At 43.7% G+C, this 19,122-nt stretch overlaps 1 protein-coding gene across 1 annotated transcript; it reads right to left on the reverse strand.

Annotated features, from left to right (window-relative positions):
• Nucleotides 1-15,996: 15,996 nt before the first annotated feature.
• Nucleotides 15,997-18,926, reverse strand: LOC308295741 (SRR1-like protein; the record flags this gene model as incomplete). The annotated part of the gene is made up of 2 exons (XM_080738789.1): nucleotides 15,997-16,640; nucleotides 18,758-18,926. 2 exons carry the CDS (start codon nucleotides 18,924-18,926, stop codon nucleotides 15,997-15,999), a joined length of 813 nt encoding a protein of 270 aa, XP_080594915.1.
• Nucleotides 18,927-19,122: the final 196 nt, after the last annotated feature.

Consider the following 19,122-nt stretch of genomic DNA (forward strand, 5'->3'; position numbering starts at 1 on the left):
AGTAACTCAGTCCCACTTTCCCCCCTAGTGTGACGCCCCTGGAAACACCTCACCTTTATCATTTCCCGAGCCGCAAGGTTTCGCTGTTCAGAATGAAGCCATTGCGTAATTAAATCGTTGCAGCAGCAGGTGGCGGTAATTCCCCTCCTGCGGGTGCAGACTTGACACAAGGTTTTATTACCTTTTAGTAAAGCTTTTCATGAAGACTTTACATTTTCAGTCGCTTGTTTCAAGGCTTTCCATCACGCAGCACGATTATGTTGACGTCATTACGTTCACTGCCAGCCTTGGTGTGGTTCAGAAGAAATGGACAACGTGCTATCAGAATTGTATTAACTGCTGAAGCACTAGGGATGGGACGGTATGAACATTTCATATCACGATTATTGTGGCAAAAGAAATCGCGATTTACAATATCACGATAATCAAAATCCATTATCCTGGGGCGGAACATTTGCCCAAAAAATAGTCGATCTACAAGCTCACAATGCGTCGCAATGTGACACGTTGTGAGCTTGTAGATCGGCTATTTTTTGGTAAAGACATTTGATAGAGAGTGAAAAAAAGACTGTATCAAGTACATATAATTATTATAAGTTCCTTTTACCAATTATAGAGGGTTTAAGTGGTACCAGATATGCAGCTCTGCAAATAAAAGGTGAATTGATCCCAGTGCATGACAGAGGACGATATGATAAATTAAATCTCCACGATACGATTATCGTGAGTGTTTTTTTTATCACGATAAACGAAAATATCGTGTATCGTCCCATCCCTATTAAGCACACTTGGTAGCTCTGAATGAAGACCAGATTGTAAATGTTAAAGTAATTGCTTGACGTTCTATTTAAGGGACATTCAAGCTTAGGCTGTGAACGTTAGAAGAACTACTATGAAACATTGGATTGCATTTCAATAAACATCAAACAGTACTAACAAAGTGAGATTGAATAATGAACGTATTAGATTATATTGTACACGCACACAGATACTTGTGGAGCTCTTCACAGTTTCAAAATGACGGACCCAAACCCTAATGGACACCTGAAATTGGTTTTGAGATCTTGAGCGGACCAAAAAAAGACTCACGTGCGAGGCTGTTCTACCACAGCTGTAGCAGCCTACAAAAGGAGACGATCGTGTTTTCATCTCGATGAATAAGTAATCCACGATCACATTCACACATGCCATGGTTCAATTTGGAGGTTTGTTTGGTGCGTTTTGTGCGGACACTTTCCTCTCGGCTCTCATTTTGACGAACGGGGGAACAACTTCGTTCCCCCACATATTGTGCTGTGCTGCAGTAATCTGATCATACTGACTGATCCCTGGTCAGTCGATCATAGCAGCACTTCATTCTGGCTACCCAGGCTTATTTCACACCCACAGCCATCATACACAAATAAACAATTTGTATTAGCCTAGCTTGTCCGACGCCTAGTTGATCGAGTTACGTAGCCACTATAGCCAGCAACAGAATGGTCATTGTCAAACAAACAAACAATGCAGCACAACACAAGGGTAACACTGGGGTGCGCAGCTAGAACTTGTGGCGGTCAGAGAAAATACATAAATAAATAGACCAGACAATCGCATTCAGGCCATTATGTCCCCCCCTCCAGTGCCTATGCTCTTTGTCCTTATAGTCTTATTTTTACATAATTATGTTCCACTAGACTAGACAATAGCAAACCTTACAGCAAGGGTCATCGACATATAAGAGTTGTCTAGGTCAGCAACACACATCCACAATCTTAAAAAATACCACATTTTCATGTGGTATTTGTACGTGGTATAATACCCGCACATGATTGCATCAGGGGAGGACGACAAGACAGCAGTAATGTAATGTTTGCTAATAGCTGCCTTAATTACCTGAAAATGTCACAACATGCGTTCAATCCTTTGTGGGAGAAACACCTTTTTCTCCTCTAAGACAATAAATTAGACCCATTTGCGGCAAGCCATTGTGACACTCCATTCCTTTTAAATCCTTTCACGCCCTTCATTAAACACGCTTCATATCTGTTTCTCAAGTGTCTTTTTTGCAATCTCACATTGGCGTACCTTCTCATCAACATGGAATACCTGTTCTCCTTGAGCTACTACCGTAGGAAAGAAATATAATAATAAAAAATTGTGTAGCTGTCCTCAAGTACTGTATGTACTGTCCCCTGAAAAGCCATCAATCTCTACAGCCCAATAGAGAGTGCTGGGTACTCTCCTCTCTTAACCCTTAAGTTCTGTTCAGATTCACTACACCTTCGTTCTGTTCGGGTCATTTTGACCCGGTGGATATTTGGTTTAAAAAAAACAACACTAATATAAATTTTAACTTAACAAATCATCATGATACATTGACTTTGACTCAATAACAAACAATTCATATGATATATTTGGTAAATGTTTGCATTTCTGCTTTGCTATATCACATTAAACACTGAAAGAGCTAGGCGTTTTTACTGATTTAGCTGAAATCCATGTAAAAAAAACTACTTCATTTAATACTGGGCAATATTGCTCATGCTTATAGGAAGGGGGGGAGGGTTTGGAATGGGGCTTCGGAAGGGGGGTGTTAGAAGTGGGGGTGACTGTGTGTCTGTGTTTTGGCATAATACTGTGTATTTCTGTGCTTCCGGGTCAAAATGACCCGAACAGCACTTAAGGTTCAAAAAATATGAGGGGGGTGTAGCATGGGTGTAGTGCAAAAATATTTTTTTTACATGTTCATCTCAGAAGAATCTTTAAGGCCAGTGAGTTTCAGGTGGAAACATTTTTAACTTCTACCTTTTTTTTCCAAATGAAAATGTAAAACGGGTCAAAATGACCCGAACAGCACTTAAGGGTTAAGTTGGTCTCTGGCAAAGAAAATACATTTTCACATTGGCCAAAATACATACTGTATGGATTTGGGGGTCCTTGACATGAAAATGTTTGAGAAGTAAACTTTTCTACAGAATTAATTCACTGACCCTCAAATCACCACATATTTCCACCTTCCTTTACTTACCATGTCTCTCTATTTATAGACAACAGTTGAGTGGGCTGCGTGATGCCGCTTGCATCCGTTTGAACCTTCACTCACGTGTAGGAAACGGAGTGTACGTGGGTTTGGTCGACGGTGAAAGGGAGAACATTGAAGTACAGCAGTGGCCCAACCCGCGATCTACTTTGAAAAGAAGAACAAACGCTGGCATGTCTGCAGATATACTTTCTCTCTCTCTCTCTCTCTCTCTCTCTCTCTCTCTCTCTCTCTCTCTCTCTCTCTCTCTCTCTCTCTCATTATGCTAAGTATATCAGAGGATTGTGTGTGTGTGTGTGTGTGTGTGTGTGTGTGTGTGTGTGTGTGTGTGTGTGTGTGTGTGTGTGTGTGTGTGTGTGTGTGTGTGTGCGTGTGCATGTGTGTCAGGCAAACAGGCAACTAACTCTTTCCCCATTTCTCTCCATCTTGTCTGTCATTTCTTTGAGGTTCTATTTCGCTGCATTAGTGTGTGTGTGTGTGTGTGTGTGTGTGGGGGGGGGGGGTGTTCCATCTCAGATAGAATCAGTCTCTGGGTCTGTACAACCATCTGTCATTAGCTCTCACTCCCAGTGGTGCAAAGTAACCAAGTACATTTACTCAAGTATTGTTACTTGAGTATAATTTTGAAGTACTTTCCATTTTCTGATTAAAAACAAATAAATAAATAAACAAAATGTATACTTTGCACTTCTACTCTCAATCATTTGCCGGTTTTAGTCATAGTTATACTTTTCGATGACTTTCAATGACTAATACAAAACCTACAGTGGAGCTCTATTTTATACTTTGGCTTTTTAAAAACAATAGCCAATTGAATATTTTGACACCAATGCCTTTGTACTTTTACTCAGATGAAATGTTGAATACAGGACTTTTATATCGTCTCTGTCGGGTGGAAACCTGTCCCAAACGGTGGATTCAAATTCAAAAAATGGCAAAAGCAGCTGATCCAGCTCAACGTTTCGAGCTCGCAGATCTGATACTTTTGACGCTTCTTGTGTGACGCTGTATGATCATTTAGGGCGTCAATTGACACAAAAAGTTAGAGAACACGGAGATAAGATGTTTCTTCCCGCCAAACGACGATATCATCACTGTCGGGCAGAAACCTTGTATCTCCAAGTTTCAAATTTGTATGTTTTTTTTTCCGCATAGTATCATACACGACTGTCGCACAAAACTAGTGAAAATAGCAGATCTACAAGCGCACAACACCTCGACGTTGTGTGCTTTTGTCACTATTCACTATCGACTATTTCAAATCATTTTAAAAACGATAAATACAAAACAAACCGTTTTGGACATACAAGGTTTTCACCCGACAACAACAATACATAACAGAGTTCAGGTTCAGGTTCAGGTTTATTAGTCACATGCATATCCATACAGGTACAGACATACAATGAAATGCTTGTGCCAGGAGCACTCTCAGCCTTATTACACACAAAAACATCAACCCACAACAACAAGACAACAACAAGTCACCCAAGACAACCCAAAAACAACAAAAACCATACAGTGTAACAGTGTACAGTTTAAAAACTGCGTACAGTGCACATGACTACCTAGGTCTCGCTTTCATCTCTTCGTTAAGCAACCTGATTGCTTGAGCATAAAAACTATTACTGAGACGGGTGGTGTGCGATGAGATGCTCTGGTAACGTTTTTTGGATGGGAGGAGATAGAACAGGGAATGGGCGGGATGACTGCTGTCCTTTAAGATGTTCTCTGTCTTTTTCTTACAGCGTGTGTTATAGATTGTGTGTAGCTGTGGTAATTCTGTGCCAATGATTTTGGCAGCTCTCTTCACAATTCTCTGTAACTGTTTACTGTCTTGAACAGTCACGTTACCAAACCACACTGTGATGCATCCTGTCAAAACACTTTCTTTGGTACAGCGATAGAAATTTACAAGAGCCTTGGTGCTCAGGCCAAATCTCCTGAGGCGCCTCAGAAAGTACAATCGCTGCTGCGCTTTCTTAAGGATACCTTTGCTGTTTAGAGACCATGTGAGTGAGTTTGTTATGTGAACACCCAGGAATTTGAAACTGTCCACTATGTCTACAGGTGAACCATTTATGGTTAAGGGACTGTGATTGACTTTAGACTTCCTAAAGTCAACGATGATCTCTTTTGTTTTACTAACATTTAGAGAGAGATTGTTATTCTGGCACCATAGGGTTAGCTCTTCAATTTCCCTCCTATAGGCCCTCTCATCATCGTTGGATATTAGTCCTATAACCGTGGTGTCATCTGCAAACTTGAGAATAGAATTTTTGCCACACCTGGCAACACAATCATAGGTGAACAGACTATACAACAAGGGACTGAGGCAGCAGCCCTGGGGCGCTCCAGTCCTGGTCAATATCTTAGATGAATGCTTGTTCCCTATTCGTACAGATTGTGGCCTGCCTGTCAAAAAGTCAAACAGCCAGTTGCAGATACTACTGCCAAGACCAAGACCCCTGAGTTTCAACACAAGCTTAGATGGTACAATCGTGTTAAAGGCAGAGCTATAATCTATGAAGAGTAGTCTGACATAAGAGTTCTTTTTCTCCAGATGTTTCAAGGCAATGTGTAGTGTGAGAGAAATAGCATCATCGACTGATCTATTAGCACAGTATGCAAACTGTAGTGGATCAGTATTGAGTATCTCTACACTCGTCGTCGCTGCTACTGCTACTCCAGTAAAAAGACTCAGACCAGAGTACTCCCCTCCAGCCCCATCTGTCATGTCTCAGTCCCAGCCAGGTGCTGGGCCCTGGGAACAGGCTGAGGTCGTCAACAACACCTCATTTCCGCACACAGCTGCCATACCCTGCCATACCCAGCCACGTCCAGCCACGGCGGCTGGTCCAACCTCGTACGTCCAAAACCGTTAGGCTATTCTTCAAAATGAATAAATAAACATGTGTTCCATGTAGTATGTTATTATATATGTTATATCCACATACAAACCCCAACATTCATATTGTGGGGAAAGCTTTTTGCTGGAAATCATGGATTGACAAGCGCTTGGCGGTTGGCTATTTTCAGCGAATGCTTTCCCCCAAATAACATGAAACAGAACATACACTAGTATAGATAGGTCAATAGGGTTTAAAGGAGTAGTTCACTCCCAAAATGACATTTTTTCAGTCTCCATCCATGGCACGAGTAATAAAAAAAAAAAAAAAAAAAAAAAAAACGTTTTTAATTTTTTAATTTTGTATTAATTGTTTTAATACCAAAAATAGCAGATCTGCAAACTCACAACATGTCACATTTAGTGATGCTATGTCAGCTAGATCGTCTATTTCTTTATTTTTGCTACATTTCCGTGCCGCACTAGCATGACAAAAGTATAGAAATAAAATAAATATATAAAAACATGAAACTTGAAATGCAGAGATACAAGTTTTCTACCCGCGACAGCCGCGATTTGATAAACGCTTTGATTTCCAGCTAGGTGTCTTTCATCAGAAGATCTCCAGGGGAGTGAATTCAATATCCTTTCAGTAATATTTCAGCTGTTTGCTCTATAAACAGAGCTGGGTGTCTGCAGTGTGAGAGAGGCCACCTCTGTTATAGTGTGATTGTGTCCCACACTTTATGATGCTGTGTAATGTCAGGAAAATAGCTGAAACAACCAAGTGATTCCTCACTGCAGTTAAACACTTTCCTGTTATATTTCTTTCTTATTGGCTTTCCATCCCCCCTTTTCTGCCCAATTCAGTCGTTATGCCAATTGATTCCTCCCCACAGCCCACACACTTTTCTGTGTCGTCGTCACAGCTGTTGTTCCCTACTGGCTCGCCTGCCAGTGAGGAGCCCCCACCGGGAAGACGTTATAGATTCCTCCCGCCCAACACTCCCTACTGACAGGTGCCGCCCCCCGGGCCGTAGGAGTATACGTGCGGTGACAAATATCACCCTCCCCGCCCCGAACACTGGCCAATTTCGTCCATACAGACGGTTGACAAAGCCGGATGCACCGCGGTGGGTTCGAACCGCTAGGCTCCACGGTGGTGGGCAGCTACTGTACTTTAGCTCCACCCGACCACTTTCAACGTGGTGTACCGATGTTTGGCCTGTCATTTTAGGCAAAAATATAATCAAAAGCTTGTAGAGTGGGGTAGGGGAGGGCGATCATGTTTTGTGGCAAGCATTTACTAGTTTTGAAAGTCTTCAAAACAAATACCGGTATTCTCTCATGGGGGTTCCTGGGGCAAAAATCTTTAAAATCTTTTCAAATGGGGGTATGCAGCCAAAAAACACATAGGCCTATCCAATTTGGTGTGAAAATGTCAGACTCAACTTCAGCACTGTGTATTATACTGCAGTTAGTTTTCACTGTCCATGGTGTCATGAAACAACGCTGTAATAACCTCAGATAGTATATATTCCAGACATGACACACACGACTGTAATATCTCCGATATTAACAGACATATCCAGAGCTCTCGGGCGGCCGATATGGGTTTCTGTTTCCGTTTTTCTCTCTCTGGCAACTGGAGACGCTGTGATGAAGCAGGGGTTCAGTTCCCTGACACATGATGAATGAGCTGCCAATGCGGGCGGAACATGAAATATTAATAGCACCTCATAGTCCAGAAGGGAGGATTCCAGCGCGGATAATGATTCACGATCACGTGATCTCTCGAGTGTCTGTCGGTACTTTTCCAGCCGAGTCCCAAAACGACGCCTCGGATTATAATTACATTCGTATTAATTGTTTTGTTTGTGGCGAGGAGGAATTGATTTCCGTTGTGTTTTGTGTTCATATGAGGCCTATAAGTCGTGTTGTTATTTGACTATGATGTGCTCATGATTACACTGTGGCTGGATTGCGTCCAGGCTGTGGAATTATGATCACAGGAGGCTGAACAGACCTGTGGACTATGCATTGTGAGGGTCCCGGGGTAAACAAACCAAATATATCTTTTGGGTCTCTAAGCTGAAAACTTTGGGAAGCCCTGATGTGGATCATTGGACCACAGACAGATCCCATTTGAATTGGCCCGGTCCAGAGCTAGCAGTCGATTGGTCCTGGCCTAATTGGAGGATAAAGGTCACATTTTAACGAGGCTAGTGAATGTAACCAACACTATCGATCCCAACGGCCCCATTTGTCAGAGAACACCGACCGAAACAGACAGGGAACAAAAACAAAGTCACTCTTTGAACGATTTCACAGAGATAGCAGAACCTTTGGCAGGACAAACATGTTAAATGTAAGTTCAGTTAAGATGGAGCTAAATGTAATAAAGGTAATAATAATGTCTGTTCAGTCAGTCCTTCCGTCTTTCCGTACACATTTTTACAGTCTATTGGTTCCCTTGTCACTGTGACATCACTCTGACATCATGCTCTGATGTCACTGTGACCTCACGCTCTGGCTTGATGTCCCTTCTATGCCCATATATTTTATGCCCATATATAGTCGACAATTTGATGTCAGAACATGCCCATATATGGGCATTCCCAGATCACACTTGCAAATTAATTACATCCTTGTCCGTTTTATGCCCATATATGGAGATCCCTGTCCCGATGTCATCAATATTAAGGGCATATCTGGGAATGCCCATATTTGGTAATGCCCATATATGGGCATGTTCTGCCATTGACTGCCAATCTCAACAGGCACTGTTGAGATTGGGTAACTGGTCCGATATACATCACTGGCCAGATAGCCAAGAATTGGCGCAACCTCGCCCTTTAGGGCGAGGTCAGATGTCGCCCTGAGGCGTCTTTCTAGTAATAATTGTTTGCAGAGTAAAGTCATTCCTTCCACTGAGGCAGGCTCCTGTGTCTGTTGTGGTAAATGATCCCCAGCACACCCAAGCAGCATTAAAGCAGTGAAGAAGAAGTGAAAATGAGGTTCAGACATCACAGGTATTATTTGCTGAGACAATTCAATCATGTAGCGCTTGGTTCCGTCGCCGCCCGCAGGCTAGAGCTGCCGAGCTACAGGGTCTAGTTTTACCAATAAAAATCATCTGCTGCTGAGAACTTGGAAGAGCACAGGGCCTTTGAGCCACAAACGCAGCAAGGCAACAGGACTCATTAGCATCGCAGGAGTTGTGGAGCAAGATTTCGTTAAACGCTGAAAATCCAATGTGAACCCTGGGCGGGTGCGTAGCGCTGCTCCGACACGCAACGCCGATGTTGCCTTCGTCCGACTCTGCCCAATGCTAACTCTATGTCTAACCCTAAGCGCATGCATAGCCACGAAGTCGGAGTTATGACACCTCGGACTGACGTATTCCTCCCACCCTGGCGACACTTTTCTCGGGACAGGTGGACAAAGCCAGATGTAGGAGAGGTTAGCTCCTCACAGGAGCACCGCTCAAATATCAATAGAACCACAAATCTCCATATCTGGAGTACTGTGATGTCATCGTTATGACATCATTGTTTGGTCTAGACCCCATATTTGGGCATGGAACAAAGAACTCAGGCTGATACAGAAATCTCCATATATGCGCATACCAGGGACACAGACAGGCAGATACAGAAATCTCCATTTTATGTGCATGAAAGGGACACAGTCAGGCAGATATACAGAAACCTCCATACATGCATGGGCATATAAAAGGGACACAGACAGACCTACGGGTCCAACAGGTATTGCATAACTGGCTGCGGAATGCATTTAGAACTTACATCGCTTTACTTGCACCGTTCCCCCCGGCCAAGTCTTGATTACCTCCTGTAAGAGAAAATATGAGGTATGCTTACAGCAGTAAGTGCCGACCGTTTTCAGAACGTCAAGCGGCAGTCTGCGACAGAGAATGAACTTGTACCGCAAGTCAGCTTTTAGAAGACAACACAAACGTTTGCATTTCAGATGCCAACGGTTACCATTTCTGCAGTGGGTGCTTAAAGAAATGAATATTTCAAAAGTGCTAAACTGTCAAAGAGCTATAACAAAGATGCTGATTGTTGAGAACAACTGCACATTGCTGCAGGTTTTCTGGAGAAGTCTGTGACGGCTTCAATGTTTTCTTAACCATCAGTGGCGGTGCCATCTGCCCAAAATTACTTTTCTAAACCCAAGCTGATTAAAAGTTATATTATGAGGAGCTTAGCAGTGTTAATTTTGACAGCAAATTTTGATTTAGTTTTTTTAATTTTTTTTATTAAGGGAGCGATTCAGCTCTTTCGTGACCAGCGCAGCTGATTTATTTGTTTGATGAGACTGTGCGGTAGTGCTCATTATTTGCACGGGTAGAGAACTATTTCAACCAATCAGATTGCTTCGTCGGAACTACTTGTTTTATAATTATTTGTATTTTTGCATACTTGTGACGTTCACTCCACTATATTACCAGTAAGACTCCCTAATCGGGAGATAAGCGACCGTAGGTCTCGCTAGAAGAGGGCCATGTGAGAAATGAGGGGTGGGGTCTCCGCGTTGCCTTGGCGGACGAATAGGTACCGTCCCCGGCTCTCCCGGACGCTCCTAGGCCGAGTTAGGGCATTTTATGTGAGCTGCAGTGGAGGGGGTCCTCCACTGGGGGCGCCACCACTTTTGCATCCGTTCTGGAGTACCAGGAGTGGGTGGTCCCCGGGAATTGCCCGTGAGCAGCCCCGTGGGGGTGGTCATTTGGTCATTTTTGCACATTTGGTATTTTTTTTTACACCTGGGGGTCCCCCAGGGCCCTGGGGGTCCCTGGAACTCCGGGGGTCCTTGGAGGTTGTAGTTTGGCAGGCAAGGAGTTTGTGTGGAAATTTTGGCATGGATCGGGCCATCGGTGGCCGAGATATGAGTAGGGGGAAAGTGTGACGTGTATGTGGTAATGTTTTTACACCTGGGGGTCCCCCAGGGACCTGGGGGTCCCTGGAACTCCGGGGGTCCTTGGAGGTTGTAGTTTGGCAGGCAAGGAGTTTGTGTGGAAATTTTGGCATGGATCGGGGCAACGGTTGTGGAGATATGAGCAGGGCAAAAGTGTGACTGACTGACGGACTGACAGACAGCCCGTGGAGCTTTTGATAGTAAATGCGACCTACGGTCGCAATAAATATGAATATTGTACGTTGGACTCCACTGCATTTCTGGGAAGGGGAAAAAATACAATACAGTTCCAATTCAGTTTTTCGGGAAGCGAATCTGGGACCTTGTGCGGGCGACAACCTGTAACGTATTCCAATTTATTTATCTTATGTGGCAAAAACTAATGTCAGTTACTTTTATATCTCCATCTCCTTGCAAGTGAAATTGTCCCGACTTGCAAAGACATAAATCAAATAACTCACACTTGCAGCTGCAGTGTTAGTGATTTTCATTGCTTCTGTATTTACCAGTAAGACTCCCTAATCGGGAGATAAGCGACCGTTGGTCGCTTATCTCCACAAATAGGCCAAAAGTTTGTTTTACCAATTATCAAGACATACGGGCAGTTGAAAGTTTGCCATGGTTACTCATTGAAGTTGAATCTCCATATATGGAGACATAAGTTGCTCATACCATAGCAACCATGTTTTTTACAGGGCCTGGGATTGATGACATCAGAAATCTCCATATATGGGCATGAAAGGGATTTTGTTTCTGGAAATATGTCTGTGGGGTGCCACATTTGGAATAAAACACTTAGATCACACATCTGGCTATCCATACAGCCCATCTAGTTTGCCTGTGTCCATTTATGCCCATATATCTGATGACATTGGGACAATGATCTCCATATATGGGCATAAAACTTATGTTAATTAGTAAAGCCTGGGGATCTCCATATATGGGCATGAGGGGTACCCTAAAAGGGCATCATCTGGGAATAGCAAATATAGTTATCCTAGAAAGTGAAAATCTTACATCAAAGGCCATAACTACCTACCTACCACCATACTGCATTCCTCATTAAACTACCTACCAGTAAGATGCCTATAGGGAGAAAAGCAAAGGGCGAGGTTGCACCATTTCTTGGTCTTCTGGCCAGTGATGTATATCGGACCATTTAACCATATATGGAGACATCTGGTACCCAAAGATATTCACAGATATGGGCTTAATATTGATGACATAAGGGATCTCCATATATGGGCGTAAAAGGGATTTGGTTCCCCTGGCATCACAGGGATCTCCATATATGGGCATAACATGGATTTGGTTACCCTGGCAACACAGGGATCTCCATATATGGGCATAAAAGGGATTTGGTTCCCCTGGCATCACAGGGATCTCCATATATGGGCATAAAAGGGATTTGGTTCCCCTGACATTACAGTGATGTCAGTGGCTGGTTCTACAGAGGGGATCTCCATTTATGGGCATAAAAGGGAATGTATGTATGATGATGTCAGATATCATAGACGTCATAGGACTTTCACATAACGAATAACTGAGTAAGCATGTAAACCCGTAAAATCTATATTTGGGCATGGCTGATTTATGACCTCATCATGATGACACAAGCAAACACAGCTGAATTGTATAAATGATCAGTGCAGAAACCAACAGAAGTATTTGACCAAGACTCTTCGATTTAAACATCAACAAAGGTGTGACGTTTGTTGATGGTCACAAAGGTGTGACGGACGGACGGACGGACGGCCGGTGGAGGTTTTCATAGTAAACTGCTCCCTGACGGTCGCAATGAAACCCACACGTAACCACTTTCCCTTTCAAAACACTTTTTTTCAAAAATAGCAGAAGTAGCCGATCACAATGTGTCACATTGTGACAATACGTTGCATGAGCTTGCAATTGGACCGGCTATGTCTGCCACGACATGGATTTGTGGGAGGAGAAAAAAGAAACACAATGTTCCTACCCGACAGTGACCAAAAGAAAAAGAAAAAATATAAAGCCAAAAAATGATATATATAAAATAAAGCATTGTGTAGCCAGGTAGACAGCTACAGTATCGCTGTGTGTTATGGCTTTGCACTTCACACAGATCGTGCCGTGAAGGGATTGCCCTGAGCGGGCGATGACACAGTGCATTCACACGGAGGGCCCGCTGCGCGTCCCGCAGAGGGTAGAGAAAAAAACTGGTCTTTTCCGTGTAGTTCAGTGAGGCCGGCAAGCAGAGAACATGAACACAATGGCCGGCTCAGTCAGCTCCTGCCTCGGTGTGAGCGGTAAACGGGCTGTGATGGAATACCCAGGAGTGTGGGCCCGAGCGTGGGCTTTGCTTTGCTGGAGAGAGATGGATCTCGCTGAACTCCAGCCTCCAGGGCCAGCAGGAACAGAACGGTTGGAAGGAGCTTCTCCTGGGACTGCAGTGCAACGAAACTTGGGCTTTGAAAGAAATAAAAGAAGAAAAAAAAGCTGCACATTCAGACGGTTTGTCGAGAATCGACGGCGGATGTGCTGTACTATAGGCTATGCCTACCACTCGCGTATGCATGTAAAGCTTCGGTATGTCGGTGGGTCTTGTTGCGTTTGATTGATTGAGTACTTTATTGACAGTCTGCAAACAGAAAGTACAACAGGGAAGTACAATTCGATACAAGAACATTCTGTTCCACAGAATTGTACTAGACAACAATTATATAAAAAGGCCTACTGCAATGCACATAATATAGATGCACACGAATCGCACATAAAAAAACAATGTAGTCTATTCAAGATAAAAAATATATATATCTTCAAATGTGTTTTTTCCTTTTTTTTTCTTGAATACGAGGTTCTCCGCCACCGGACAGTCCCGTAGTAACTCTAAAATTAAACCTTAACACCCCCCCCCCCTCCAACATATCACTGCACCTCTCAGCCCACAGCAAACTGTGCTGTATAATCTAGCACATCATGCTAGAAGGGTCCAAAGTGCTGAGTACTGAAGAAAACCTTCTTTTTTTTTTTTTTTTTTGCAAACTGGGCTCAGCTTCCCTTCTCAGTTTTCTGCTTACCGTTACACTTTATCTGCATGCAATATTTACTCAGAGACGAAGGCCCTAGCTATAACGCTCTCTCGGATGAAAAGACACTGGCCTCTTTTTCTCCACCCCTCCACCACCCCCACACCCTCCTCCACCCTCTCCGCACGTTTCTGATATCCAGAGTTCCGTGTTTGATTTCTCGCTTGATGAATATTACTCAGCCGTTGTATGTGGGGGAAAAAAGGCCATCCGTAACGTTGTCATGCCAGCTAGTGATGAATGGAGGGAGGGGGGGATGACGACATGTAAACAGGAGATATGGGATATGTAAATGTCTTGTACCGTGGCGTGTAGCTGCCGGCTTGCTCCGTCCCCACAGTCAGCAGCGCTCACATGGGATTCTCCAGGTCTTGGATCTAAAGGGGAGGGGGGGGATGAAAGACGCCTCGGGGCGATCTCCTCGTGCAAGCAGCAATACGTTGCGGCGGGAATCGACTCCGCCACTTGTTGGAGGGTTGTTGCTAAAGCTTTCACCGCTGTTGTCTTTTTAATTTAATAATTTCATAAATGTTTTTGTCATATTTTATTCATCAGATTTGTTTTGTTTTAGTCTAGTTTCTAAATATCGTAGGATTTTAGTTGACTTAATCTACACAGTTGATTTTGTCGACTGAAATGTATATTGAAGGGCCTCGGATGGCATCGTAACGCCATTTTGATTACACCCGGACATTGTCGTTGAGCCATTTGTGCCACGATGTAGGCCAGATATAGGCCAGATGTAGGCCATGCTTCAGAATCGTGTAGGAAAGCAATTTTTAAAGTATTTGGGCTAGGCCACGAGGCCTCCATATATTATATTATGGCATGCTATTGGAGGTCTCGGACACAACTATGTTAGCGGCTAAGATACCATGGGAAAAGGATCTGGAGGTAACTATCTCGGATGGGGACTGGGTTAAAATTCTTAAGAACTGTAGGAAAATGTCAAGAGAGTTGCGTATGAGACTTATTCAATTAAAAACTAGACCAGGTCAACCTGGTTGTGCCAGACCCCGGTTCTGCCAACCCCCTGTCTGTCATCATCATTTATGACATCATGCCTTTTGTAGGCATGTCATCATCATGTCATCATCTATACCCTTTATATAGAAAACCCGGACCGACATTTGCTTATGTAGGCCTACCCATTTCATGGGTCTGGCAATCATAAATAGGATTTACTGGACCCCATCGAGACTGTGTTTGTGTTGGTTTGTCTTTTATTTCCATTGTGTCTGTTGTTGTATTTGTAAAAAAAAATAAACTAATAATAGAATACTAATCATAATAAAAAAGAATCGTATAGAGCTCATACTGAGAACCACACAGGTCTGAGAATTATCTTAATTTTTTTCTTAAATAATTTGTAACTTTAATGAATAATTTAATAATATAATGGAAGTCAAAGGGTCTCGGATTTTCTAACTGTTGATTTGTTTAAAATAACTAGATAGCCTCTTTCAGAGCAAAGCCATCTATCTATAAGTGGATGGCGGTCAAATTGACCAATGAAACACGGAGTCATACGTCATTATCATGTCATAATGGCATAAGTGGTGTTTCCATACTGCTTCTTAATGCGCATTTAAGGCTTATTCGCAAAATCTTTTTATGGAAACACTTCAAAATGCGAATAAACTTTCATTATTCGCAAAATAAATTATCCGCTTGGAGGAGGTGGATTTTGAGGCTTTATCGAATAAACTAAATGTGCATTTGTGAATGGAAACGGGTCAGACAATAAATGCAAATAAATTATGAAGTTCTGGTCCATATTGTCCTCCTATAACACTTTCCCCCCAAGCAATGCCGTTATTAGACCCCATCTTGTTTAGTTCTTGATGTCAGTCCGCGTAGCGCTATTCCCGAGGTCCTGTTTCGAGGTCCCAGTAGTCCGAGGCTAACCTGCCGAACCTGCCGACCTTGGAATATCGAGATTCTTCCAGTCCTATCCGTTTCCTCTCTCAATGTCCATTTCTTCTCTCAATGTATTTATTCTCCATGAAACTGTTGATTAGGGATGTTAATCTACTCACAAAAGTCAATGTGTCAATCTCATTAAAACATTTTTGGGGGAAAAATTCTTTTTTTTAAAAACGACTTGACTCAAATGTTTTGATTCGAGATTAGCATGAGTCGGTAATCAAGACGATTTTCGGCTGTTGATACTGTGGTTCAGGTGGCTCCGCCCAAGTGCATTGTGGTAGTTTGCAGAGACTTCTGGAAGGGAAGGTGGTGACGACCGTGCCATTGAAGATACAATGGAGGACGGACCGATGGGATAGACATGGCAGGGTTCTCTCCTCACACACGACTAGAGCCTGTGCAATGTAGCTGTAGTTTTCCTCGAATCGAGAAGAGAAGCTGTTTCCAATGATGGTCAACTGAGGCAAAGTTTCAATAGTCCAGTTCTTCCATAGCAGGTTGTTGTAAAGTTCTGGCGCACAGTGTATCATGTAGAAGAGGGTGGGTTTAGTCGTCAACCACTTCCCTTCCTGATTCTCTGGGATTAGGGTTAAACCCAGCTTCCTTAGGACATCCTTCTCCACTGAGGAGAACACAGGGTCATAGACAAAGCAGTCACTTAATGGAATCTGCAGGGCGTCAAGAAGTAGTAGCAACATGGCGAGCTGATAGTGAGCTGAAGGATTCTCGGACGTGAAGGAGCCCAGACCGTAACACACACACTGTTGTAGTCTATCGGTTCTGTCATCCGCCTTGTTCTCTGAGTGGAAGTCAGGCGTCTCAGTGGCCAGAGTTGTTCCAGTCGCTGAGGGTTCAGAGAGCACTGTTGGTCCTGACACTGTCAGTCATTCTTTCATTTGTTGCCAAACTTCCTCACCTCTCAGATAAGACATCGATTCTATGATCTCCCGTCTGATCCGCTGAATAGCATGGCCTGTCACCAAGCCTGTCCGCAGCCGACGAGGTCTCCGCGCAGGTTTCACCATATTAGAAAGAATATAATGTATGTATATTACAAATGAAGGAAAGTTATATTTTAAAGATCTTTCCAGTCAATTGAAAAATCTAGCTCTGATATGCTTGCTTTAACCTGATGGTGGAACTCTGACGAACTGGAGCCGTCGGCCAGTTTATATACCCTGAGGCAGTGGTGTGATGTCATAAGTTATGACATCACACCACTATGACTCACCACTATGACTCATAACCATGTCACGACACACGTGCATATCTCCCTATTTGGGCCGTTCTGTCTGTGACATCAGCTGTGATGATGTCGGCCTCTGCGGACCCTCTATGCCGCCAGTCTCATATGACGAGATGGGTTATGTGCATTCCTGACATGTCTAGGCCTACGTCCTTGTCTCCATAGATGGAGTTCCAGACAGTATGCCCTGAAATGTTCTTTACAGCCGCCCCACACAGAGCATACGAGCGGAGCGGAGTGGGGAGCGGATCAGGGTTATTTTTAATTGAGCGTGAGCAAGCGAGTTTTAAAATGGTCAGAGCGGCTTGGAGCGAGGACCGCCTGCTGCTCGGGGATCAGGCAGCGTACCACATGTTTGAGCATGACCAGTCGCACGGACAAAGAAATCCCCAACACCGCTGCAGCAGGATTGTGAGCGCATAACCAAGATTTCTTTCAAATTTCTCCATAATCCACATGTTTATAAATACCTTGGGTACTGTTTTCGTCGGTTCAACTACAAAATGACGTCACTTGCATCTTCTAAGCTTTACCCCGAATTAGAGTGTGGAAAGCTGTCCGACGAAACGTTTGGTGGTCAGAGACTGTGTGGACAGGCCTTTAAGTTAAGGCACCAGTAAGACGCCTAAGGGCGAAAAGCAACCTCGCCCTAAAGGGCCATATATGGATTCTGTTAGTGTGGTTCTCCTAATAGGGCATCATCTGGGATACAATCCCTTGTATGCCCATATATGGAGATCCCTAACAGAATCCATTTTAATGCCCATATATGGAGATCTGAGTATCTGACATCACTGTGATGTCACCTGTTTATGCCCATATATGGAGATCCATGTTCTGATTATGTGACAATCAGTGACATCACTGTGATGTCACCTGTGATGTCACAGTGATGTGTCAGGGGAACCACAGTGCCACGCGTTACCCGTCATACGATTTGAAACGCAAGTGACAGATTTTGGATCAACTAATCACATTCATCATCGTCATCTCTTGAACGGCACTGCAGTGATTAATCATTAACCCACAGGATTTAATATGGTCCGTGTTACGAACGTTTCGGGGCAACAAGCTAAGAAACCTGTGCACGTATGGGGAAGTGTCGAGGTCAACGTTAGGCATTTTGGCCTATACATGGAGATCTTGAGAACCCTATATATGGAGATAATCCCTTGTGTCACAGGGACTGTCGTCATAGATGGCATGTCACATGAGACTAGCGTCATAGACGGCATGCGTTGACGGGCCGACATCATAACCTTGTACAATGGCAATGACCGTATAAGGAGATGTTGCTACGAGGCTAGGCATTGGACGAGTCTCGTCAACCCTCTCAAGAGGCTGGCAGTCTGTCTTATTAAAAAAGACTGTCTACATAAAAAGGAAACTTGCAACATATGCCTATTTGTCCATCTAGGCTAATGCGGAGGAAGAGCTAGAGACCTGCAGCTTCTGAACGGTGCGGGGAGCGACCGGTGAGCAAAGAAATATGAGCGACGGGGAGCGGAGATGAGATCAACATGATACGAGTGAATAGTGAGTGGGACAACAGACCCCTGGAGCGAGGAGTGCGATTTCTCCTCGCTCCACTCCGCTCGTGTGCACTGGCCCTACAGATTTCCTTTAGGAAATAATATTTCCTGAATTATGTAAACACGACACACATGCATATCTCCTTGTATGGGCCCTTATGTCTGTGACGTCAGGTATCTCACATGAGACCTGCATCATGGAGGCATCGCAGAGGCTGTCATCATCACAGCTGATGTCACAGACAGGAAACAGGGATATGCACGTGTCGTGACATGGGTATGACATCACAGGGTATATAGACTGGCCGACGGCTCCAGTTAGTTCGTCAGAGTTCCACCATCCAGCTACCATCAGGTTCAAGCAGGCCAGCGTCAGAGCTAGATCTTTCAACTGACTGGATACTTCTTTGAAATGTAACTTTCCTTCGTTTGTAATATATTCTAATATGGTGAGAGCTGCATTGAGACCTCGGCCAGGCTCGGCACACCATGAAAAGCGGGCCAAAGCTATTCAGCAGATCAGAAAAACAATGTCTTATCTGAGAGGT

Source organism: Nannobrachium achirus (genome assembly GCF_963921795.1).
Source record: "Nannobrachium achirus genome assembly, chromosome: 12".
In the NCBI taxonomy this organism is placed as follows: Eukaryota; Metazoa; Chordata; class Actinopteri; order Myctophiformes; family Myctophidae; genus Nannobrachium; species Nannobrachium achirus.